Consider the following 26635-nt stretch of genomic DNA (forward strand, 5'->3'; position numbering starts at 1 on the left):
GTGTGTGTGTGTGTGTGTGTGTGTGTGTGTGTGTGTGCATGTGTGTGTGCGTGCTTGAAAGAGGGAAAGTTCTCCATAACTAATGCTTTGGTGTTATGCAGCTGCACAGTAAAGACGGTGAAGTACAGGGTGACAGGAGCTGCAAAAATAGCTACTGTAAAAGGCCAAAGATGGAAAGATTGACAGGATGAGAAACATGAAGAGACAAGGAGAGAAAACAGAAGGCAGGGCAGAGGAGCAAATATCTCTCCTTCCTTGAGAGCAAAGAACGATGGGTTGATTTAATCGAGATCACTTAATGCCACACACACACTGCTCTGAATGTTTTAGTGTTTCACATTCATATACGACAGGGGTTTTCATCTCAAGTCCCCAAGGGTCAGAGTCCTTCAAAGTTTAGATGTGACCCTGGTCAAACAGACCTGAATCAAGCGGCTGAATTACCTTCTCAGTGTGCAGTCAAGTTCTCCAGAGTCCTGCTAATGACCTGACTATTCAACTCAGGTGTGTTGAAGCAGAGACACGTCTAAAAGCTGCAGGACACCACCCTTTGAGGACCGGCATGTTAGACCCCTGATGATCCAGTGCTATAAAAAATTTCTCATAATCTTCAACATACACGGACTGTGTTTTCCTCACGTGCACAGCATTTTTTTTCTGAACACTAATAAGCAGATGAGCAAATTTGAGCCTTCATTTGAATTGATGGTTTGACATTTTGACAATTGGCTGTGCTTGAGGTTAAGCTACCAATTGGATGATGATTACTCTGCTCAAGACTACATCAGAAAGAGAGCATGAGTGACTAATAGCAGGGGATCTAAAAACATCCAGATGCAGTATAATACCTACTATCTGTGTAGAAACCTTATATGTGTTAATACAAGATCATAAATTAGCTATAAAAAAACTATTAAACACTGTAGTCAATAGGCAAACAAAACTGTAAATCAGTTCTGTCCTAATTCAGACTAACAATAATGTCAGCGTGAAGCAAGACTGAACATACAAAAACCTATTTTGATATTAACTATGTTGATTAAAAGGTGGAACGAGAGGAGAACAGATTAAATCCAAAACCGAATAATTTTCTATGTTCATCTAAAGGATGAAAAATATGTATGTCAATATTGTTTTCATTTTCAGTGTTGGTGGTGCTGCAACTTCAACATAAAAAAACTGGAAGAGAGAAGGTTTGTCATTATGTCTTGTTTCATTTTTTCCCCTCACTGAGATCATTTCCACTACAGAAAGAACATTTTCTGGTTGGTGTTGCGCATAAACTCTCACACTTACCCAACTAACATTCACTCATAATCTCAGAACCATTTATTATTCATTGTGCTTCCCGCTGTGGCCTGCAGCCTAAACTCTGAATCTGAACGGAAGGAAGCGGGTCGTTCCGGGGTTTGGCATCTGAGGAAGACCCAGGAGTGCAGACTGATTAAAGGGATCATCTCTCTGCACAAAACATCAGGACCTTAAAGTGCTTTCAGATAAAATCTGCACAGTGATGAGACATCTTTTAGTAACCTTCACTCCTGAAAGTGGAATGAAAAGCAGCTTTCTCTTTGCGGTGTACATCACATAGGTTATTTTCTAAAAATAGAAACATGACATGCACAGGTTTTTTTTTTAAAGTTTTCTTCAAAACAACTAAACTGTGCCAGCTTCCTCTTCAAAAAAAAAAAAGAAAAGAAAAGAAACAGATATTCTGCTTTAAAGTGAATTTGTGGTCTGTGTAATCTGTGAAGAAAGGGAATTCTTGGTTGACACAATGAAAATACTTTATAGCAGAACTGGGCAGTGAGTGTGTGTTTGGGTGTGTGTGGGACAGCAAAAAAGGAGTTCCACTTAGGTCTTGCTTGAAGCCCATGATGTCGGCTTCACTGTTTCAACACTATTTGAAGTATGTCGCATTGTTAAAATGTTGGAATTCATCAATAAATTACAATTAATGAGGAAAAAACAACAAATAAATAATTCTGTATAACTAAAGCAGATTGAATATGGTTTGTTTTTTATGTTTAGTAGTTTGAAGCTTACTTTTCATAATTTGTTTGTGTGCTGTTTGCTAAAATAAATCGTAAACCACTTCTGAAAATGGTAAATGGTAAATAAAGAATCAGGCTTAGTGTTCAGTTTAGGGATGATATCAAGTGCACTTGACAGAAAAGGTAAATAAAATCAAGAAGTGAGTGGGAGCAGTTCTAAATACTGCCAACAAAATAATTAAAGTAGAATCCAACATCAGTCTTGCAGAAATAATTTTGCCTCATCATTGTCTGTCTGTCTGTCTGTCTGTCTGTCTGTCTGAGCATCTGTGACCTTGAGGAGTCCCCCAGACTTACCCCTCTTCATCTTCCTTACCCAACTGCACACCTAAGTGTAGCCACACAGAGAGTGTGGAGCTCCATCCACACTTCCACTTGAACTGAATCTGAATAGAGGAAATTCTTCCTAAGAGTCTCAGAGTTATTGTAAGTATGCAACTGAACTTGCCTTTCAAGCTCCAAGAAACACATTCCTCAATTTCCACAGAAACACGAAGCGTGGGTGCCTGTATCTGCCTGTGCGTGTATGAGTAGAAGTGTGTTATAGTTTGTCAAAACGCTTTGTACAAAATAAACATAATAAATATATACCATTATGTGATGCATGTGTTTGCACCACATCTTAGAAAATTCATCCAAGTAGCCTATTTACAACTCAGCCAACTCAGGAGCACCTCTCCTGCCCTCTCACTCTCTCTTAAATCTACCTGCATGCATAAACAGCTAAACAATAATCATCTGATACCCAAACAAACACACGGACTCATCCATGCCCTGTTCATTGATTTCTCCTCGTCCTCTTAACTTTCCAGACGTCAGGTACAGCCTGTAGACAGTCAGTCGTTTCACACACAGCACGATTCTGTTTCTGTCGAAATGTGATCAAACAACAGAAGCCCAACATGCATCTGCTGTGAACACTAGCGGACAGCTTACCGTCTCCATCCGGGACGTCGGGAGCGCTCTGACGGCGAATGTGCGGCTTCGGTCCTTCAAGCGGTGATCCACAGCGGCAAACGCATTACCTCAACGAGGCTTCGGATTCCCTCACAGGGCAGCCTTCATGCCTGTTCACCGCAGTAAGCACGGCAGAGGGCGCCATCGTGTGGCCGACTGGAGCACGCAGCGCAACAAGTGGAAACGAAGGGGAAAAGGACGAGCGACGTTGAAGGAAATGTGTTCGTCTCAATACGCATCAAATCAATATCTTGTTTTACATATTCTGCTTTCAAATAACCAATAAAATATTTTTAAAGTTCTGCCTTTTCACACTTTTCTTTTTGTCTATTTACACAAACCTCTCAACTGGAATCAATTCATAATTTGAGAAAAGGAGAAAGTCCTGAAATTAAATAGTCAGAGGTAACATTTTTTATGCAATATATAAATAAATAGTTGCACCTTGTCTAAAATGTACATTTGATCCACTTTCCTCAGTTGCATTGAAAAAATATCAAAGGTTAAATTTCGGCTGGTGTGAAATAAATCGTTTTACATCATAAGAAAATTTTTCGGAGAACTGTAGTCAAGAACTTCACATATCTCAGCATACAAAACTGAGCAACACCTCTGTAACAAGAGTTCCTGACAGCCATGTGAATAAGAAATAGGAATTATAAAATATGGCTCCCTCCTTACAGATTTCAGAGGTCAAAGGTTGAATTGCACAATGACTCGGTAAGGGGCATTAAGAGTCAGACGATTTATGTGCTGCCATAACTGGAAAATAGGTAGAAAAGTTTAATGGTAGAAGATGCATTCAGTGTACTTTTTCCTCTGGTTAGAAGTGTGTCTTGGTGACATCTCCAGAGGTCGAGGTGAATACTTTTGCATACTGTTTATAGTCTGTTCAGCAATGGAACTGATGATTTCAAACTAAGCATTTCAGGAACTAAAGAGAGGGCAAGTTATGTCTGTAATTAATATGAATGGAAGTTTTTGATTAACAGTTAAACATGCGGGGTGCTGAGTTTCTCCTTTACAGTAAAATGTTCAAGATCATACCATCTGTTCTGAAAAAGCACAGCCGTGCCTCCTCCATACTCAGCTGCTCCTCCATGTAAAACAACTTCTCTGCTGCCATTATTTTTCATGATAGCAGATGCTAAAAAGTGCCAAAATAAATTAATTACTACACAACATAGCGCTGAAAACAATGGGTAGGAATGGTAGAATGTTGCAAAGAATAAAAAGGCATACTGAAGGGAGACAGTTGTTGCCGCTCGTGTGTCATAAACTAAAATGAATGAATGAATGAACTAATTGAGCTCTTTGTCTCAGGTAAATAATCAGTTTATATTTTTGGTGACTGAGAGCAGCAATCTCGAAACGGTTTAATAATTTTACATATTAAATGTTTGTGCATGAAATATATTACCGTATTTTCAGGTCTATAGAGCGCACCTCACTACAAGCCGCACCCATAAAGTAAAAAAAAAAAAAAAAAAACCTGGTATCTCCGCCTCTCTCGGTTTTCCACGAGGACCGTCGTGCCTGCTGCTAGCTTGTGTTTGTTCTAAATGAAAATCAGCACTTTCTTCTTTGATTTCCAATTTTGACTTCCAATGATTCACTTCCTGCTAAAGAGCCTACCTTCCTCTGTATTCCACCTAGAGCTGCTGAAGCCTGTTTTTCATCCAACTAACAGGTGTGTGAGAACAAGTGGACACCTAAAGCATGCAGGGCAGGAGTACTTGATGATCAGAGTTGGGAACCATTGCTATCAGGAAACATGATACAAAAGACAAAAACAAACAGAGCATAAAACAAAACATGACGTTAAATATGAAAAGCAGAAGCAGTCTTGCACAACGCATGTCAGCTAGTCTCTCTATAAGCAGCAGTTGCTCAACACCTGGGGATTGCAGGTTCCCAATGAGCTCCCCCACTTCTTTTTAATGCCCCCCTGGGCAACAGCCCACATGGGCCTTATCAAAACCCACCATGCAGTGCCGAGAATCGTCACTTTTCAGTAATATCTCCTCTGAGGTTCCCAAAAAGCTGCTCATTTTGCTTGTTTAATAGGTCTAAACTGGGACCAGCATGAAGAGCAATAGTAAAGTTTATTTTTACAGCATGGGTCGAAATGAGAACCAGGCATTGAAGACAATGGGGCTGTTGTGCTGAAAAAGCATTTTGGCTCCAAAGCAGCTTTTAGTCACTAAACGGGACAATCTGAGGGCTGCCGGTGCCAGATGAACTTCTGGGCAAACATTTCTATGATGATTGTGAATTTAATTTGCATTGTGTTTGGAAATATTTTTAACATTTAGGTAAGAACATCTATTTTAATCTTTTTACGCGCGAGAGATTCTAGGTTATATTAAAAGCAACTTTAAAATGTCGAAAACATTCCATTCACAAATTAATTTTCTTGTTTTTCTAATGTCCAAATAATACTTCACACAAAAAGTAATTGAAGCTGTGATTAGTGAATATTAATAGTCGAAGTAAACTCAAATATGGGCATTAAAAAGTACAAATATGCTTTAAAATGTTGCTGAAAGGCATGCATCCATGCTTTTTCCTTGCACGGGCTCCCTATTGCTGTGTTGTAATACACATTTTCTTGTTAGATTTAAGTACTGAAAGTATCATTTTAAACTGTTATCTTGAAACACTTTAATTAGTCACAACATCAGAGAAATGCAATTTCTTGGCATCTTAGAAAGATGAGATATCTGGTAACTTGATAGTATTTTTAGTTAACCACTGGGTGACAAATTTCCAACTGTTTGAATTAAATGAAATGCTGTCAGTGAAATTGTTTCATTCTTGATTAGCTTCTCTCCGGGGGATCTGTTGATAGTAATGAGAAAGATAAAATACAGCCAGCATAAGCCTTTGATCTTTTTGCTGTTTTCTGTCTACAGGGAAACACACAAAAAGTAGATGAATGTAAGTGAAACAGAAACCTGACATATGGTTAAAACAGTGCTAAAACACAATCATATCTTTTGACAAAATGACAATAGGCCTTCTGCGGCTTTATTGTTGTTTTTCACTTTAATGTGTAGTCAGCTGTAGATCTAATCACATTCTATAACAGAGGGACCCCACATAGTAACTACTACAGAAAAGCACGTAGTTTATACGTTACATTTATACGTAATTTGTTTGATGTTTTGGCAATAATACAATTAGTAAATTAGATCTTTAAGCCAATTAACAGAAGTCTAGCTTTCTGTTTAATTAATAGTGCTTGAACTCTGTGTTTATTATGAACCTTGCCTATGCCACCCTGTTTTTTATATCAAGGAAAAGCCTACCTGTAAAGTCTCCTTTGTGTGACACAGAGAAGCTGTCAGGATGGCGAGACATTGATTGATCATCACCATCTTCCGCTGACTCAATGGGAGATGGCTTAGTGTACAGTATAATCTGTTTCCATCAAATCGCCAGTTCCCAGACGTCCCTGAACAGCCTTTGCAGAACTCAATCACTGCTGGAACATTGGAGAAAACAGAAGCTGTTTTGTTTGTGGTAAGAGCAGCAGTAAGAGCAGTTTCATAATGCACTTAAGAAACGAGCAAGGAAAAACTGTAAAATTAGAAAATTAAGTTACCGCAGTTCCTCTAATAAAAATTGCTGATTTAAATGCCAATTTAAAAACACCTTTGATATATATATATATATATATATATATATATATATATATATATATATATATATATATATATATATATAAAACTTCTATCTGACCTACATCTGAGATGGAGATGAGATCTATCTGAGATTTTTTATGATAATCTTAATTGAATCCACATTTTACTTTGAAGACTGGACAAGGTTGAAGGTTGAAGTTGTACAAGTTGGAAAAGGATGCATTAAATTCACAACAGTGGTTTGTGGCTTCTCGCGTTGGGTTTTGATGGAGCTCTGAAGCGGCCAATTGACAGCAAGCGTGAGGGCTGGAGTGTGGAAATCTGACTTTGGAGGAGGGACTTCCTCCGGAGCAGCAGTTGGATGGAAAGCTGCGCCTGGGCTGACACGTAACTAAAATTAAAGGTACTTCAGAGGCCTCGACCTGGACGCGAATTTTTCAACTTTAACGCAAGCTTGACGGAACTGCGTCGGAAACGTCTGAAGGAGGAAGAGGAGAGAGCGAAGCGGCCCTGAAGCGGGAAACCTGGGACTTCTTGTTTTGCATTTCAGAACTGGGCAGAGCAGGACTTTGACTTGAAGTGAAGCGGAGAGCTGAGCGACTCCTTTGAAGTGGAGTTGACTTGGCTAAAATAATGCATGCCGAAGCAACTGCTTACACGTAAAGCGGTGCCGTTTTGTGAGTGGAAATGCTCGGGGAGTGACTGGGAGGGGTGCAAAAAGTTGAGTCGGAAGTTTCCACCAGCAGAGACGGGGCTTTCTCGCGCAGACGGCGGGGAGGGGTGCGGGTCCAACATGGGAAACGGGGTGTGCTCCCGCAGGCAGCGGCGGATCTTCCAGTGCCTGCTGCTGGTCACCGTGGTCTGCGGGATGATGTACGGGGGACTCATGTCCTATGAGATGCACAAACAGCTCAGGAGGACCGAGGCGACGGCACTGAAGTACCAACAGCACCAGGAGTCACTCTCGGCACAGCTCCAAGGTAAACACTGAACTGATTGACAAAAAAAAAAAGAGGAGCGACTTCAACAACAAAACCGCAATTTTTATCCTCTGTTATGCTCGCTGACAAATGTTTTAGCACTTAAAATGATTCATTACCATCCACGAAAGAGCATCAAAAGTGCTCTTTCAAATCTTAGAGAAAGCTTAATAAGATCCCAGTAAATCCCATTTAACCTCCTCAGATGTACAGTAAACAAATTAAGAAATATTTTCAATATATATTTTTTTTAAACTTTGCACTCATAACAATTGACTGAATAATGTATGGAGTCTGATTAATAATATATTGTAGTTACATCACCTTCAGTCATTGCCATTGAGAATCAGTTTTTATACTTAATTCCACATCCTCAATGCAAGATAAATATAAACTGCAACAGGAATCAATGGTATACTGTACTTACCCATTAGTTGAGGTCAGGGTTGACTTAAATGCCAGCTCTAGTTGGAATTCAATTAAAAGCAATGCTATTGTAAGAATAGTGTCTCGGTGTCGGCTGTTTAAAAAGAGGCTGTTGTCAGTTTGGCCAAACTGGACCAGAACAGTACTGTAACCTGCCTGTCTTTGACCTCGTTTAACTTTCTAATCTCACAGGTTAATCTTCAGAATGCTTTGTTTGGTTAGACAATGTTGCTGTTTGTGCTGCGACTGTGAAAGTCACATCAAACCTGAGATAACTCAAGCTTTTTCTTTACTTGGTGCTTCACAAACACCTGGTTGTCATCATCATGTGGTCATCTGTACCCCAGCTGTGTGTCCACCAGGCAGCAGGTCATTGTGAATATCTGCTGCTGCCTCAGCTTTAGAGCAGGAAAGGAAAGCACTGTTGCTGCACTTTCCATAACACCGGTGCGGCATGAGTTTCGGGACCACTGCGTCTGGCCTCTGTACAGCCAACGAGCCACGCTGGGCACATCCTGTTAACGTTATAAACTCTAGCAAACAATTTTAGTAAGAAAAAACATCAAAGTAAGTTTTATTAGCTACATTGTCCCATTAACAACAAACAATTCTTGAGTCCAGATGCTGAAACTGTGACATGTTGTGCATCCAAAAGGTGGTATGATCATGGATTTGTAAATGTTTTGTTTCAGAGTAGAAATAATTGATCCAGACAGTTAGAGGTGCACCGATTGCAGTTTTCTGGCTGATCACCGATTAAAGACTGACCTGCCAACTACCCCTACAAACAGTCCTTTTCAAAAAGTCAGCATTGAGTCTGGTGATTTAATATCTGTATGGGTGAAGCCTTATTAGGGATGTGTGTGGAAGAAAACATTAATGCTGTTTGAAAGCAGGAGCTTTTTGGCATAAGCTTTATTTGGTTCAAAGTCCAGGGCGATGTAAGGGTCTTGATGACATTTCAGTGACATTGAATCTCGATCTCTGAGGGAGCGGGTGTTGTGTAAATTTTTGCGGTAGTCAAATGTTACAGATATTATATGGTATAATATCTGTAAAATGTGATCTGGAAATCAATTAAAGGCTCCTTATTGTTTCTTGCAAAGGTTTTCCAAGCACTTGAAGTCTTCTACATTTTGTCAGATCGTTAGTAAACAAGCAGTTTCACGAAGACCAAGAAACACAATAGAGAAGTCAGGGAGAATGTTGTAGAAAAGTTTAAAAAGTTGGTAAACAACATCCCAAGTTCTGGATAGTTCAATCTATCATACAAACGTAGAAAGAGTGTTAGACTACTGCAAACCTACCAAGACAAACAAGGAGAGCATGAATCAGATAAGCATCAAAGAGGCCCGTGATAACTCTGGAGAAGCTGCTGGAATCCACAAATCAGATGGGCAAATCTGTTGCTCACACACACTCCACCAACACAAATCCAAAAATATGGCCTTTATGGACAACTGGCCTGAAGAAGAAAGCTATGTATGAAGGAAAACCATAAGAAGTCCCATGACTACATACATCTGCGCTGATGTGTGGAACACAGAAAACATGGAAAAAGGTGTTCTGGTCAACTGTGAACAAAACTTTCTCCTTTTAGTCTGCGTGAAGAAGATCATGTGTGGTGGAAAATAAACTGCACACTGAACAGACCATGACCTCAGTGGCAGCATAGTCAAAGTGGGCCACATTCTCAGACACAGAAATGTAATTTAAAGCTTTAAACATACAACCGGAGCTACAATGAAAATGGCCTGTGTCCAAACATGTCCCTGCGATACAACGGCCTAGTCAAAGTACAGACCTAAATCCAATAAGGAATGTGTTGCAAATTGAAACATTGGTATTCTCAGAGACTCTCCACCCAGTCTGACTGTACTTGCTGTTCTGTGAAGAAGAATTCACAAAATATTCAGTCTATAATGATGCAAAGCTAGTGGAGACTTGAAGCTGTAATTGCAGTAAATGTAGTTCTTCCAAGTGCAAATCTAATCATGTGGGGAACGTGCACACCACACTTTGCAGATTTGTAATTGTATCATTTTCATTTCACTTCACTACTACAGTGAATGTACTACTTTCTCTTCTGGTCTATCTCTATTTGTAACATGAAAAAAATGTGGAAAATATTAGATATTAATTAATATTAATATTAATTAAATCCTATTGTTCAGTAATTAAATAACCTTTTCAAACCACACAACTTCAGGACCAGCATTAAATGTTATGTGATTTTATTAACTTTATAGGATGGAGAGGATTTGCTGATCACTGCTGTTTTTTGTTAGTGCGCTAATCTTTCTGGAAACCCACATGCAGACAAACGTTCGGCTATTTACGAGATCATAAACTGATAAAGGGGGAGAATCTGGCTGATTTTATTTTAAATGTAATGTTTTAAATTAGCTGAAAAGCAGTGCTATTTACAAGCTTTCAGCGCTGTTATTCTGCTCTTAGCCGTTGGAAATGGCTCAGACGTAATTAGAGTTAGATGAGGAACTGTTATTTGATTAATTATAAAGATTGGCTGTACCAAACGACACCCCTAATTTAGTTACTGTAAAGAAACAGCAATAAACGGAGACTAATGTACTTGAGGTTAGAATAATAGTGGCAGAGCTGTTTTTACTTCCCCTCCTCCCCCTCCATCATCGCAGTCGGGTCAACAGTAGTAAACCTCACTCCTTTACTCCCTTCTTACAAACACATTCTGCTGTGCTGACATGGGCTGGGGTTTTGTTTCATTCCAACATCTTTTTTTATTTGAAATAACTTCCTGGGTGGAGAACTGTTTACCAAATAGCTCTGTAGAACGGGTTAAAGGCACGTCTGCGTTTGGGTTTCTCACACGAGCTTTGGAACCAGTCATCTCCAGTAGTCTTTAATCCATGTAACCAGAAATCATCCGTCTAAATTACCCACTGCTTTGTTCAGCAGGCTGCGCATGGAGTTGGCCTGAGGCTCCACCGTGCTCCATGTGAGACGATGTACATGCTTCTGAGTGGAGGGTTTTGTTTTACGCTTACAGGATACGGCAACGGTGTGCTTTAGTGTATGTAAAGCAGCGGCTAAGTCACTTTTCCTAGATACTTGGCGACGATTAGGATTCAGCTGATGTTGAACAGCGACAGTGAAGCAGATTTATCCCCAAACAGAATGCCAGCATTGTGGCACTCTGCGAATGCAAAGCCGTTGCTTAATTCCTTGCGGCTCAATTTCTGAACCGCACCCGGAACTTTCATTGTGAAAAGATGAGCCACCCCACCAATCGCATTGCCCGGGGGAACTCATGTCTTCTGCCAAATGTTAAAGGTTGCTTCGTCCTATATTTAGAGGAAGTGCATAGCTTGTGGGTTGTGAGGTAGCCATATTGATTTTCTGTTACCCTTTGCAACACTGGGCTGGCAATTGTTATTGATTTAAATGATTCAGCAAGCACTCTGAAAAAATGTTTCGCTTTGATTTCACATCCTCAGAGACCTCATTTGTTCATTTTTGAGCTTCAATCATATCAACAAATTAGATCAGAAGTTACTTTACAGTCATATTTCTCAAGTTTTTGCTCACAAAGTATCAATAATTTCCAAATCCCTCTAATGTTCATATATGTACATATAGAAACATCTCAATCAATTATGCTACAATCGAGAAGTTGCTTTATTCCAGCAAGTCAGTTCAAATGTGGATCCATCACACACACGTTGATTTTTAATGCATTTATTTTGTTTGTATCGTTTATGACTTGCAACCAATTAAAACTACATTTTACCTGCAAATCCTGAAATTATCTAAAGAAAAGAAAAAACATTTCAGAGTATGATGCTATGGTTGACACAATAATGCGGAAGATTTCTCTGAAAGTTGTCCCATTCACAGTGCTGACACAGTGTTGACAGAAGGTTGTGTGGATGGAAAAACTGCGCTAGGTAACAGTTGCACCAGCAACAGGGTTAACTTCAGTCTGAAAATAATTACAAAGCAAAGCCCATTCGTTGGAGATTCACCAGCTGTAGCCTGAAGGCAGTGTACAAAGACGTATCCAGGACATCGGTGAAAACCGTCCCTTTCCTTGTGGAAAGTTTCTCCTAGAGCAGCAACAACATGAGAAGCATTTTACCTGAGATAAAAAGAAAAGTTGGGAACCAAACTTTAGACAAGTAGAAGGTCAGTGCAGTTGTCTACCAGAGCAGAGGTGCCTAACCTTTTCTTTCCCCCATGGTCCTGTGGTGAGACATAACAATAAACACAAGATGACCTCTGGGCCAGGCTGGGAACTCGCTCTCCCACTGTCCACTCACTCCTTCATGTCAGCCGATCTGCTGCTCCTCCTGCTCCCTCTTCACAGCTCACCTTCCTACTTATCAGGCCCACCGCTGAAAACATACAAATGCTTAGGGGTTTTCAAAAGAAAACTGTTCTCACAGTCTGATAACCACAAATGACAAAACGTATCGACTTTCCACCCTGCGGACCGGTACCGGTCCTGGTTTAGATAACTTTATGCATCCCTTTGCTAGAGATGCTCATTTGGGTTAACAGCAGAACTTGACAGCTGCCCACGCATCCAAAAGCACCATCATCTGCTTTAAGGGTTGTGGTATCTTCAAGATCATCTAGATACTTTTCAGTCTGTTGACGTTTCTGTCCTTCCTTCATTGGTCTTGTGTGTGTGTGTCATCTCAGTTGCAGAAGAAATAAATTCTGGGTTTTAATTGGTCGTAGTAGTTCAAATGAAATGCATGCTTGAAATGAATCACTTGAATGAATGAGTTCAGATTTCCCTTTTTCTTATTTGGACGTTCCTGTTTCTGGGTTCAGAGGGTTACAGAAGTGCTTCGTGTGTGGGTAACAGTCACCACCGCAGGGCTAAAATAAAGCTCCCACAGTTGCCACAGGAACAGGAAATTCGACACCAAGCTGCATCACATTTGTTTTGCACAGATGTCTACTAGTACTCACAGTTACTTTGTAAATATATTTGAGATAAAGTGCAGTAAGATGTCTTGCATCTCATTCTGTTTTATACAGATTTTACAGAAGAGATAAATCAATAGTTTTTAAATCAGACCTTAAAAACGGTTAACTGTAACTTTAACTGGATTTAGGACATGTCCCTCTTGACAATGAGACATTATGTCTCAATGAGATTTACCTGAACAAATGGAAGTAAAAGTAAATGAATGACCTCGGATACATAAGCCATAATAGCAAAACAGGATGTAATCAGAACAATCAAGCCATGGACTGGAAAGAGACTCTGAAAACCCTGAGTAAAAATAACACACTGATGTAGTTTCACTGTGTTCACACACCCACACACACACACACACACACACACACACACACACACAAACTTTTATGTTGCATAATCTGACTGTTTGGTTTCAACGTCACATTTTTCATCATTTTGTCAACATGCAATGATGCCTGCATTTAATCACATTTTTAGACATGAATTATTATTGCAACCAAGAATGAAAAAACAGTAAAAGTTAGCAATTCCAAAAATATTTGTTTGGTTTTGTAAACAAAATCACACAGCTTGTCATTGATTGAAAAATAAAAGTAATAAATAGCATTATTGCCCATCCCACCTTCTGGCCAGACAGAAAATTATTGATAAGGAAGTGAGGGATACTTGGGAACTTTCTGAAGCCTTTTCTTCAGCGTTTTCACCTCTGCCTCTGATGCAAACATAGTTTCTCTTCATAGATTTTGAGGCATTTTCTAAAGTGGAGATTTTTTCCTTAAAAGCTTTAAAAGCAACTGCAGATCTGCACAGTTGGCACCATTTAGCAAAGCTTCAAATGGACAAAAAGAACCAGCATCTGAAGCGACGGCAGCAGAAAAAAGATCGGCCTTTTCCTTTGTGTTGGGGCATGCCCGATTCCAAGACCAAGGTGGATTTTTCATTATCCAAACTATAATAAAAGATTTTATTTAGTCAAAAGAACTTTATCCTATTTATTTAAGGTTTATTACGTTTATGATCACTCAGCTTGAATTAAGCTTAAAGATCCTTTTAGGCATGAGCATGGCAGTAAATAAGAAGTGGAAACATAAAAACCAGCAGGTCTCTTCCCTGATGGGTTTATTGGATTGTTGGAGCTGCAGCTTTTAAAAGCAGTCTATAAAAACCAGTTGAGCTCAAATGAGGTCAGATTTGTTTATTTCCTTTTGTTTTTAAATAGATGTGTTTTTCAGATTGCTTCAGAAACTTACAACATATAATAATGTATTGAAACTAAAACTAAGGCCAATTTAAAAAAGCAATCTTGTAAGTTAAAAGAGAAAACTTTAAGATCTTATTCCATGAATAATAGATGTTGAGCAGTGGTATGTTTGGTTTAGAAAGCCATTAGGCAGCAGTTGTGTATTCGGTCTTAATGGTGAGCTGTCTGCATGCGTGCATGGGCGTCTGTGTGTGCATGTGTGTGTGTGCGTGCGTGTGTGTGTGGAAAAGCTACAGATTCACCAGATACTCAACCTCCCTTTTAACACTATGGGCCAAATACAATCGATACAATCTTTTCCACATCTAAAGCAGCAGGTCAGCAAAGGTCCACCGCTACAGAGAGCCCTGTTGTTCTCACACTGCAGGTACACTGAAGCAGCAGTGTGAGGAGCAAGTTTCACTTGTCTGAGGGGAAAAGGCTCGGAGAATGTAGACCGGATTAGTTTCGTAGTCGGAGCTACAGTAGATCTCTCAACCCTTCAGCACTGAAAGCAGAACCACATCAGAGCGGTGCAGTGTGAACTTTTCATTGAAACTGAAATTGATGAGTGCATCGCATCGACTCACTAAGGAATCATAAAATGGTCTTGAAAAATCAGAGATGTTTCAACAATATGCCTCTTTTTCCGGATCTGGATCTGCATACAGCTACATAAACTGAGTCGGCTAAGTTTGCGGTTCCTCAGAGTCACTCTGCTTCTATTGCAAATAATTTTAATTATTATGCTGTCACATTTATAAATGAGATGGTTTTCTGGTTTCTCTGTTCAAACATGTTCCTCATCTTTGTTTCAAACTCCTACTATTCTTTTCATAAATGTTACATTTATCGCTACAAGCAATATATTTTGTTTCTTTTTTTGCATCTTAGAAGCATTCCTGTATTAAACTCATCTTCTTTACTAATTCTATTTCTGTAGCTTATAACGGCCTCCATTTTTTCAGTCATTATTTATTTATCAATGTATTCCCTAAAACATATGATTGCACTTCAGGTTTCATTCAAATAAGTTAACACATCTTCTATGGGGGGCGGGGAATCCCCCATAATCTTCAAGCTGAGTTATTGGCAGGCTCTCCCACAACCACAAAAACATGTGGAAGTTATAATAGAAATTTTAATTTCATCATGAGAGGTTATTTGAAAAAGATGATCTGTATAAAAGACGTTTCATCATTGTGATTTTCACAGGTTTTGTATGTTGTCTGGAAAGATGCTGGCTAAAGTTAGGTCCAGTGTTCAATAAATTATTAGAAGAAATTGTGAGTTCTTAAGATTTCATTGGTGCAGACCATTTTGATGTACATGCATGTAACCAAAGAATACAAACAAAGACGGACTTTATTTTCTCTGACTTAAGTTTCAACAGAGTTTGTTGAAACTCATGAACCATAAAATGGTTCCTACTGAAACCGTCACCCTGTCTCAAATTAATTGAAGGCCTGATCTTCCCGATGATCCTGGTGATCCATCTTAACAGTGTGGGTCGATAATTCTTTATAAAAAAGTTTTTTTCTAAATAAAACTGATGTCTTTAATTCTGGATTGATTCCTACCTCTATTCTAATTAAGCAGCAGTGTTTTTGGAAAGATATAATTCTTAATGCGGTCGGTGTATTTTATTGTTGCCCAGGCAGGAGGTTTCCTCTTTGTTTTTAAATTAAAAAGGTCACAACTACATTTTTTTTTTACTGTAATGGTTAAACAATAAAACAAGTTTAATTGCATTTAATTAGAAAAACTAGTTATCTGTTTGTTTCCCTTGAAGAGTCTGTGGATTTAGACGCGATTCATTTTCTACTCGGTTCAGATTTATTCGAGGTGGATCACTAAATAACAAAGCAAAAAGCTACATTGAAATACCAGGTTTATTTACCAAATAGTTCAGTTTCTTTCAGAAAATTGTCAGAGAGTAACAGACTTCATGAAGCCTTTACTGTTGTGTAGACGGTGGCCATCAGCTACAACGTAGTAGCTGCTCCTCAGAGACAGCTTTCTCTCCTGCAGTGAGCTGTCGCTGCCCGGTTAGGTAAATATGACGCCTGGCTGTCATGTCACCCATAAAGCTCACACCCTGCTTCTGTCGGCCACACTGAAACAAATGCTCGGGTGTGTTAGAGCACGTAGGTTTGTCACGGTGTTCAGATTTAGATTGTAGCTCCGTTTGATTTCTCTTCCACCGGGATCTTCCTTTTATGCTTTATCCTAATATTGTTTTCATTTAATACCTAGTGGTGTATGAGCATCGATCAAGGCTGGAGAAGTCTCTTCAGAAGGAGAGGTTAGAGCACAAAAAGGCCAAAGAAGGTGATATAGACATCTGCTTCTTTATTACTATTTTTAATAAAAGCAGTTTACATTAACTCATATATTTTTTCCCCCTTAGATTATCTTGTTTATAAACTTGAAGCGGAGCAATCTCTGAACAAAGAGAAGGTGGGTTTCTCTTCCTTCTCTCTTCAGACTGTTGCTTCCCATTCTCTGCTCTTCATTGCTAACATTTTGAACTGTAACGCTGTATGTGGAAAACAGAAGATGTCGTAATCTTTCTTCTTGTGTTTTAAATAGCAGGATGCCAACAGCAGACTCAACTCCTTACAGGTGCAGCATCAGATGCTAAAGGTTAGAATGATCACACGGACGCCCTCTGATTCACCCTGCTGGGTGCTTTCCCGTGTTTTCTTCCTACTTTCAAAACAGACATTTGCATGCTTTACCCAGACGTTTTTCCTGTTGCGCAAGTATGCAAATGGTCCTGCATTTTTGTATCACTTGTCCCATTTCCTCTGATTTTCATGTGCAATCAGTGGATTTGTGGCTTAGGGAAGCCGCACGGTGACGAAAGTCTTTTATTTCTGTCAGAATCAGCATGACGAGCTGAAGAGGCAGTACTACGAGCTAAACGAGCAGCACCAAGCGCAAGGCGAGGACCACGGCCGGCTGCTGGACGAACACAGAGATCGCTACAATAAACTGCAGCAAGCCAAAGAGGTGGAGGTCTCCCAACTTAAAGGTAGTGATGGTTTCATGTGACTAGAAATACCACAGAGCGATGGTTTCTCACGTGAAAAAGTTTCAAACAAGAATCTGGAACATAATCTAACTGGTTAAATTTGAAAAAACAGCAATTATTTCTGCTGATTCCAGATTATATTGTAGATGTGATGTCATATTAACATTTATTTAAAGTTATTTCAATAAATAAACTTAGGCCTTAATATTGAATAAACACAAAATACATGCTATAGTAATTTTCAAGTGAACATCTTATGTTATTTATTGAGTTGTTTGTAAAAAAAAAAACAAAAAAAAACATTTATTTGGCATTTGTAACAAGGTAAAATTTGTATAGAGAAAGAGGGAAAAAAGTTCAATGCAAAGCAGGTGAATTTTACAAAGATAAATAAATAATTTTGCTCCCAATTAGTTTGTTCCTAGTTATATGACTTTTATCTTCATGAAATTTTAAATAATTTCTCATTGGACAGTATAAAGCTAAGTAGTGTGTGAATCCCTTAGTTCCTGACTTTAGTGAGATCTCAGAAAGTTTTTACACCAAAGCATCACTTACATGATGGGACTAACTGAATATGGCACACTGTCAAATTTCCTCTATAGCAGAGAGAGATATTTAACTACAGGATTTTCAGTTTAAAATCCTGCTATTACATTTTGCTTTAAATAACACCAGAAGTCACAGTAGAAGCGTCGGTCAAGTCAGTTTTGTAAGTTGAGAACGACAGCATTTTATGTGACACCACTCATCCTTTATCACAGAATCTCACATTTCCCATACATGCTTCTAATTTTACCTAGCAATTTTACACCCAGTTCATTGACATAAGCAGTAAGAGATCTCTTTATGTCTATGTATAGAAAGGTAATGTGCGTACTGTTTCTGACAGAGCATGTTTATAACCTGAGAGAAGAAAATAAACAACTGAGGAAAGCCCACCATGAGATTCACACCCAGCTACAGGATGCCCAGGTGAGGAGGACCCAGCGGTTTGTCTTTAAGACTCTTAATTACACAATAAGTAAATATCTCGCCTGGCTGTCAGCATTTTCTCTTGCACTAAAAAATATGCTGACATGACTGCAGAGTCCGCCTGGCTCTAAATGCATCGGTTCTGCTCTGTGTTCAGCTCAAGCATCAGAACCTGAAGGCGGTCCACGACCAGCTTGCACTGACCCTAGAGGACCACAAGAGTGCGCTGGCTGTAGCTCAGGTGGGAAAGCTGTGATACATTCCTGTTGTTTACTGCAGTCGCATAACAGACTAACACTGAGGATATGTTCTTATCCATGTGTCCTGAAGCTGCGCCATGTAAGCTCCAGGGAAAGGTTCTCATGATGACTTTAATTGATTTAGCTTCATCTAGTTCCACTAATATGTCCTTGAAGCTTCGTTGTTTTTTTTTTTTCTAGAAAACATACAAGGTAAATTATTCTGTATTATATTGGACCTGTAAGGATGGATATTCAAAAACTCTCCTCTTTTTTTTTTTTTTTTTCTTGCTGCTCTTCCTGCCCGTTAGGATTCGTTAATCGATTTTATGGCTCTCCATTAGTGCTTCTGGTTGAACACATCCTCTCCCCTGCAGGGCGTTTGGGTCAAAACGGTTAATCTAAAACGTGCTGAAGCCAATCGGATGGAGATCTGTAATAAAACGATGAGGGGAAATGAAACAATGGGGCAGAAATTAAGGAATTAAAGATGGCTTTTTGGATTTAATCTCACTGTTCTGGTCAAGCATATGCATGTGTGTTTTCAAAAGGAGAGCACTCTATTTTAACCTCAAAATGATAGTGTTACCTTTTCATCAAAGGAAGTTAACTAAAAATATTTCACGGTGTTTTAGAGCTCCTTATGTAAATGAAGTGGATATTGAGTTGGAGGCACATAAAGTGTTTTTTAGCTGCATATAAATGACAACTTGGCATTTCCTTGTAAATTCTGGGTCGTGATTTTGTTTAAAACTAAATACTACATGGAAAAAAGTTATGCATGATTCTGTATCACTTATCAAGAGGAAAAAAGTGAGAAGAATAAACTACTATATTGCCAGAGTAGTTATTTAATTGATGAAAGGCAAAGTTCGTATTTAGAACACAATATATTTTTTTGCAGAGCCCTGAATTTCATGTAGTAATAAATTTCTAGCCAAAAACACTGTGTTGAATTTTGTTACACTTTTAGTCAGCTCTTATGTTGTCATTGCAGTGAATGACACAAAAAAAAACCCCCAAAAAAATCAGTGAATTATAAATTAGAAGATCTAAAGTCATTTTTACTCAGTAGAAGTAAAAAATTATGAGGTACATTTTTGATATCCATTTTTATGAAGCTTTATCTGAATTGAATTAGGATTTCTCCTTCAGAATTTTAGTATGAGACTAAAATATTTATTATTATTACTTTTTGATTCCAGGAGTGAAGGCCGTATTCTGTGTGAGAACGAGCTTGTGCTACAAAACAAGGGTTTGTGCTCGTAAAACAAATGCGCAATGTTGACAGTGTTGAGCTTTTCACCTTTCTTTTGGATCTTAGTGGTTAGCAGTGGTTAGCGCCTTTAGCATTACCAAAGTATCTATATGTCTATATTCCAGAGAATGGAACCATCTTGTTTCAGACAAGCATTGTAAAATGCTATGAAGGATAAAACGGATAACCTTTTCAGCCTTCTTGTTATCTGCTGAATGTGTCTGAAACTTAAGCGATTATTAATCAAGGCGACTGTTGGACGCTGATTACTGACCTGTTTCTGGATTATAATTATTTTTTTTTTAATAGTTGCACAGTTTTCTAATATCTCAGCTTTTCTTCTGTTAATGTTTTGTCTCTTTAGGCCCAGGTGGATGAATACAAGCAGCTCAAAGAGACTTTGAACCGGGAACCAAACCGGGCACAACCCGATCCAAACTCTATTGCTCAGCAGCTGCATGCAGCCACAGTAACAGCCGAGTCCCATGTTCACCAATCCCAGCAGGCTGCTAAAGAGACGCGCGCTCAGGGAGAACAGCGCCCCCACTGGGACACAGAGTCAAGGGTAATGAGGGAATTCTCATTTGATGAATAAAGCTCTGAATGTACAAATCCTCTTCATTAACTTCCTGCTGCTTCCCTTTAAGCTGGATAATCAGGAAGAGAAGGAGGCCAACGCCCAGTCTGAGGTCAATTCCCACCCTGCTATGTCCCAGCCCGGCCTGTCTGAGAGGGATGAGGACAGAGAGGGAGAGGCTGAGAGGAAGAGGGAGCTGGCAGAGGAGGAGATGGCTCAAGCAGGACAGCCTCAGAAGCTGGAGGAGGACCTGGACCAGGCGCATGACGAGCAGATGGAGGAGGAGGAGGAGAGGGAGGAAGAGCAGCCTGATGAGAACGCGTTGGACAGACAGAGACGGCAGCCACAGCTGGTAGGAGCCAGGACACGCTCAGCAGAGTTCACAGCTACTCTCAATTAAAGGACTGGCCACATTTTGTACTTTTCAAAGTTATTGATTTTAGAAACGATTAATGGGATTAATCAATTGTTGAAATAATCGTCAACTAATTTAATAATTAATCAATTGTTAATTGGAGTAAACGGAATCAAAAAGAGGCCATTTGCTGAAGGGACAACATACTCAGAGCAGTAGTTAAGGCTGAAAGATTAAGATGAAAATAAAATACATTTGTCTGTAGATCTGTTTCAATCAGAACTCCTGAGGTGGCATAGTTTTATCTCTATCCGGTTCAAAATCTGGAAAAAAAAATAAATAAATGTTTTTTCACTGGATTGTAAAAAATTAGATTTTTTTTTTTTTTTTACAATCCAGTTATTAATCGGTTAATCCAAATAATCTCTGCACTGAACTGACGTGACGTCAAGCAGAAAAGGCTCAGCTTTTCACTTGTTCTCTTAAAAGAAATTGTATGCTGTAGCATTTTTGACAATAAAAATGTATTTTCCTATTTGAAAAAGGAACTGAATTATTTGCTCATTTGCATATTTTAATGCATCACCAATATTATATAAAAAGGCTTAAGTGCTTGAATAAAATCTGCAGAATGTGCTTTTTTTTTAAATCCAATTAATCATCAGAATAATTAATTACTAAAATAATCATCAGTTGTAGCCCTTGTATTGAGATGCCAACACAGAGTATTCTGTAATGTGAAGTGGAGTGGAATAATTCAACAGACCAACACTAGGCATGACTGAATATAAGATCACCATGGGTGAAACATGGTAGTGGCAATATCATGCTGTGGGATGCTGTTATTTATGACAGATAGAAAAAGTACAACTTGTCAGAGGTTTGAAACTGGAATAGAGGTTCCCTTCCAACGAGACAACAACCCTAAATCAAAAACATTTGTCACCTAAAATCTCCTAAAAATACTTTGAAATATGTTATAAAATAAAAAAAAAAAGTGCAACAGGTACGTGTGTATATCTTTCGGCAGAGACTGTGTAGAGTGTGCCAAGTCACAAAAAAGGACAAAGTAATGCATGTGTGCAATTCAGACAGATGGATGACTCACGTCTGCTTTTCCGTTTCGTTGTGGCTTCTTAGGACAACCATGCAGAGCTGCACCAGGGGGGCCAGCTGCAGCAGCAGCAGCAGGCGCCAGCTCAGGTGTACCACCTGAAGTCGGCCTACGAGCAGCAGCAGGAGCAGCGGCGCCTGGAGACCCTGCGGGACAACGAGCGCAGGCAGATCCAGATGCGACAGGAAGTGCTCCAGGCGCAGCGAGAGAAGGTGCTGAAGGAGAGGGAGCAGCGGCTGAAGGAGGAGAAGGAGCGAGAGGAGCAGCAGAACAGGGAGGCTGACAGAAAAGAACAGCTGCTGAGAGAGGAGCACCAGAGGTCAGGTTCAATGCCGAGCCTCGAAGTTTCATAAAGAGGCACACACGCTTTAAATCGTTTTACTCTCGTTCAGTAAACTGATAGTACAGCGAGTTATTGTTCAGAGTTGGAGAAATGTGTTTTTAAGACGAGGCGCGATGAGGTACGACACGCATCCAGGTTGGATCTCTAAAAAAAAAAAAAAGGGTTGTCATGTGGAAAAGTATGGAAGTTGATGTAAGTTCCACAACTCCATAAGTTTGAGGAAAGAAAATAAGGATTTGAAAAATATTTGTTTATCCCAACTTTTATTTCCTATCCCAATGTCTAATTGTTGTGTCCATCTTCTCTCTCTTCCCTCCCACTCTTCCTGTCTTTCCTTCCTTATTTGTGTTATAATCTTCCGCAAATCCACAGTGAATGTTCAGATATTTGAAAACAAACCGTAAAGTTGAGTCTCAGTCTGCAACTGCAGTTATGACGTGACATTATAAACGGTTCAGTTTCTATGTTTTGATTGTTGCGTTTACGGGGTAACTTTGTAAAGGGGGCATGTCTTTTCTAAATGTCGATCATTGTTGCTATGTTAGGAAAAGAATGGAGTATGAGAACATGAATGAAGACGCTCCAAGAGAAGAGGACCGTCGCACTGCTAACGAAGAAGGTCAGACAAGAAAAGCTTACACCTGGGACAAATCCTGTTTTCATCCTTAATATATATTTTGAGTATAATTGTCATCTTTAGATACAAAAGTCATCGAGAACTCCACTGCATAATCCCTCAATAAATGAATATATCTGGTGAACATGTGTGAGGCATTCGTTACCTTTTTCTTTCAAAACTCAGTTTTGACCACCTTTAGCTGTGTTAAATCAGAGATTCAGTCAACATAATTAAACTAGAGGTTAATGTTATTTACATGCAGTGTGTTATTTAATATCAGCGAGTGCCTCTGCTGTTGGTTCTGCGTTTCTGTTGTCTACTCAGCTTCGTGCTGCTTGTTGCAGCTTGTTATCTCTAGTGACCCTCTTTGCACCTGCATACCCAGCATGTCTGTCTGCTTCACTGCATAAGAAAAAAAAGCCATACCTCCAGAGTGAAAAGGAGCCATACAGAGCAGATTTACAAAATAAGGATAAGTTGATACAGAGAAGAAGACTGGGGGTGGGTGGGTGCAGAGCTGAACTGGCAGCAGACAATCATGGATCCCAAAATACCCAATAAAAGAGAGTTAGAAATTTTCTCATTCGTTTTTATGCATAAATTATTTGTATGAGGAAATGATCATTACATCACAGTACAAATTCAGAATGAAATGATTTCTGTGTTATGTCTTTAAAAGCACCTTCAGCTTGTTTACACTCTGTTGGCAGAGAGAGACGTTCACATGTTGCATGAAGAGGAACAGGAGGAGAAACGACCAGCTCACATGGCACCCCCACATCAGGTGACTGTCATATCTGCAAAAATCTGAAGTCGATCACTCGCTTCTACATCTTTCCTTTCCCTACCTAATAAAAACGTGACTTTTGACATGCAGCATTTGTCTGATTTGGTTTTTTTTATTATTATTATTTCACTCCATATTTAAAACACTGAGTCTTTACTATAACTGATTTGATTCTCCTTCGGAGGGCGGCGTGGACGGTGAGGTAGATCCTGAAGACGACCCCAACAACCAGGGGGAGGATGAGTTTGAGGAGGCTGAGGACGAGCACCCGGCACACAGGGCTGCTGAGGAGGAGGAAGAGGGGGAGGAAGAGGAGCCAGCCGCTCCTGGCCAGCACATAGACTCTCATCCGGGCCCCGGCCGACCTGCTATGGAGGAGGAGCTGGTGGTGAGTACAGGAACATGGATGATGTGAGGAGGACAACGGATCCGCGCCTGGGGAAAAGATTGGGATAGAATTGTTTTTATTTTGTGCTCCCAGATGGCTGGAAACCCAGATCAACAGGAGGATGCACTGGATGATCAATACCAGGAAGAGGACGAGGTAACGCGGGCTCACAGCACAGCTCTACAACATGTGAATACATAAAAAGAAAAAGTAGAAAACTTGACTTGGGTCTGTTTCAAACTAAACACCATTTACAGGAATTTGGTCAAACTCAAAATATATTTCTTAACGAAAAACATTTACTAAGTCATTTTTGCTTAAGGCCCAGGAGGATGTAGCTGGTGGAGAGAAAAGGGAGGAAGAGGGAGTTGAAGAGGAAGGGGAAGATCCATATAATGAGAACACGGAACAGGTGAGTTTTGTAGAGAAAGAGCTGAAAGTTGATCTTTATTCCCAAACAGCGCAGTGAGATGAACTAATCCGCTGTAAAAAAAAAATAAAAATAACAGAAAACTATATTTCTCCCTTGCTGCAAAAGATAATGCATTATAATGTAACGGTGAGCTTTGCAGATTCTTTATACCTCCATTGCCATCGTGCAACTATTGTGCACCTTTGAATGCATTTCACCTACATGTTGGATGTTTCCATTTCTTTGCAGTGTTGAGGTCTCCTTGTGCAATACATGATTATTTTAAATACTTTTTTTATTTTTTACACACATTTATCAGGAGTGTGTGTAAACCTGCCCTAGTTTGTATACAATAGCAGCTGAAGAATTAGCTGGTGTTCAGCTATGTGTGTACACGTCTTTGTTGTGTGACTGACTGTAAGTTGAACCCAGGCCCTTGTGAGTTCTGGTAAATGAGGTCAGTCAGGTGCTGCTGGGTTTGTCAGGGTGTCAGGTTTTCACCTGGGCTTGGATTGTCCGTTGAAAGGAAACTTAAGTGAATGGAGTCTTGGTCAGATGTTGTCAGAAACTGTCATATCTGGAGTTTTTAGACTGCTTTCATAACGTTAAAGTGTCAGTGAAAAAGACATTTTAGTCCATTTGACTCCTTATCCTGGAGCTAAAGTAGCAATGTTTTATTCCATTGTTTGTGGCCGTTGCAGTCTGCACAGTCAGGTTTATGTTTCACTGCTAAATAGAATAATTTACATATTAGTAGCCTGAGCGTGGCAGTTTTTGGATTTCCAGTGTCACTGCAGTTTTAATTCTCAGCTTCAAGTTAACTACCCTGAACCTTTAAAACAATCATTAATAAATCAAAAATACAATGTTTAAGTGACTCTGTTCTTTTTGTCTGTGCTTGTTATGTGGACCAGAACGATGCAAAAAACCAGGATGGGCCCAGAAAGAAACAGAACCACCAGAACGGAGCACACGAGGAAGAAAACTACGAGGAGGAAGAGGAGGTGGTGGAGGAGGACGCAGCCGGTCAAGATAAGGGAACCAATCGAAGAGCAGAAATGTAGGCTGAGCAGCTGCGGCGCATTTTGTGCTGCTAGTACAGCCAGTCAGGAATTAAAACCAGCCATCCATTCAGAATTTTGCTGCAGAAAATCTGAAAATTGTGCCAGGAACATAGGAATCCAAACACTGAACACTGTGGACACAACTTTTAACGCTAAATTGCATATATGATTGTGTATTTTTTTATTTTTATGTTTGTTTTTTTTTTACCTTTATCTGCTTTTCTGTTTCCTTGCTCCTCTGGATAAGAGAATGTATTTTTTATCTTTATGCTGAGTTTAAGGGAAAAAAACAAAAATGTAATTCTAATACTGTCAGACCCCTTTTGTATGTTTTTTTTTTTTTTGCAGACAGTTGTATTTTTGCTAAGCTTAGATGTTCATTTACATCATACATTCCAATGAGTAATGACATTTTATTTATTGCTGGAGGTAACAACTCTGACAATCATTAAATGGTGCAACATTTTAAAACATTCATCTTCTGCTGGAGGAAGATTGACATTTAGGCTTTAACCAGCTTCCAGCAGGGTGACTCGCAGGGGCATTTTCTCTGGATTTTCCTGTAAAATTGCCACTCAAAGAGACATTTGTGGGAAAGCTGCTAAGTGCTGAGTGTCACACCGACATGTGCCTTCCCGTTCGTGGAATCCTCTCGTCTATCCTAGCCGTTTTAGGAAATAATTTTAATGTAAAAGAAGAGATGTGAGAATACCGTGTGAGCTGAGGTTTATGTCCAGTCAGCTGCTGGTGTGAATAAAATTCACCGTGTACAGAGAACCTTTTTGTAAATTTGTACACCTGTTATATTTGATACAAAACAAAGGGATTTTTGATAGTATTAACGCCTTGTTTGTCATCTTGATGGAGTGTGGAATAAAGAGGTTAAAAGTTTTACGTTTTGGATAAGTCTCAAACATTTAAAATTTAAATCTTTCCGATTGTCTTTCATGCACAGATTTTTTTTTTTATTTGAATCTGAAAGGTAATTTTCTGTGCTAAACTAACACAGCGCTCAAATTACTATTCAGTTAGGAATAATTATAAAAACAAAATGTTTTTTTTATTGCCAAATTACTGCCTCCATTAAACAAGTAAATGGAATTTGTTTCACAGTATGAATATGTTTGGGGCAGAATATTTGGCTTATAAAGGAGTGCAGCCGGCTTCCAGTTTAATTTATATTTATACTTT

At 39.3% G+C, this 26635-nt stretch overlaps 2 protein-coding genes across 3 annotated transcripts in view; one reads left to right on the top strand and one right to left on the bottom strand.

The window, feature by feature from the left end:
- veph1 (ventricular zone expressed PH domain-containing 1) overlaps positions 1-3114 on the bottom strand; it is a 67276-nt gene extending 64162 nt beyond the window's left edge. Inside the window, exon 1 of the mRNA XM_007576216.2 lies at positions 2991-3114. The gene's annotated coding sequence lies outside the window, so the exon portion shown is untranslated. The remainder of the gene's footprint in view (positions 1-2990) is intronic.
- A 3869-nt stretch (positions 3115-6983) lies between these two features.
- Positions 6984-25560, top strand: golim4a (golgi integral membrane protein 4a). 2 transcript variants are annotated; one of them, XM_007576218.2, is made up of 16 exons: positions 6984-7638; positions 16533-16607; positions 16687-16736; positions 16872-16922; positions 17163-17313; positions 18206-18288; positions 18446-18529; positions 20150-20350; positions 20433-20714; positions 21858-22150; positions 22720-22793; positions 23504-23577; positions 23765-23968; positions 24062-24124; positions 24291-24380; positions 25295-25560. In XM_007576218.2, exons 1-16 carry the CDS (start codon positions 7296-7298, stop codon positions 25442-25444), a joined length of 2268 nt encoding a protein of 755 aa, XP_007576280.1. In that variant the 5' UTR covers positions 6984-7295; the 3' UTR covers positions 25445-25560. The 2 variants fall into 2 exon arrangements, with proteins under 2 accessions (XP_007576280.1, XP_007576279.1); XM_007576217.2 differs by having other exon boundaries at positions 6985-7638; positions 16869-16922.
- The last annotated feature ends 1075 nt before the right edge of the window (positions 25561-26635 follow it).

The sequence above is a fragment of the Poecilia formosa genome, unplaced genomic scaffold, assembly GCF_000485575.1.
Source record: "Poecilia formosa unplaced genomic scaffold, Poecilia_formosa-5.1.2 Scaffold401, whole genome shotgun sequence".
NCBI lineage: Eukaryota > Metazoa > Chordata > Actinopteri > Cyprinodontiformes > Poeciliidae > Poecilia > Poecilia formosa.

Bases quoted from the DNA above. Each gene is read 5' to 3' on its own strand.
- golim4a (XM_007576217.2), top strand. From the start codon at position 7,296: ATGCCGAAGCAACTGCTTACACGTAAAGCGGTGCCGTTTTGTGAGTGG. The intron at 17,314-18,205 runs GTAGTGATGGTT...TGTTTCTGACAG, and splicing joins GGAGGTCTCCCAACTTAAAG to AGCATGTTTATAACCTGAGA. The intron at 18,289-18,445 runs GTGAGGAGGACC...CTCTGTGTTCAG, and splicing joins CCCAGCTACAGGATGCCCAG to CTCAAGCATCAGAACCTGAA.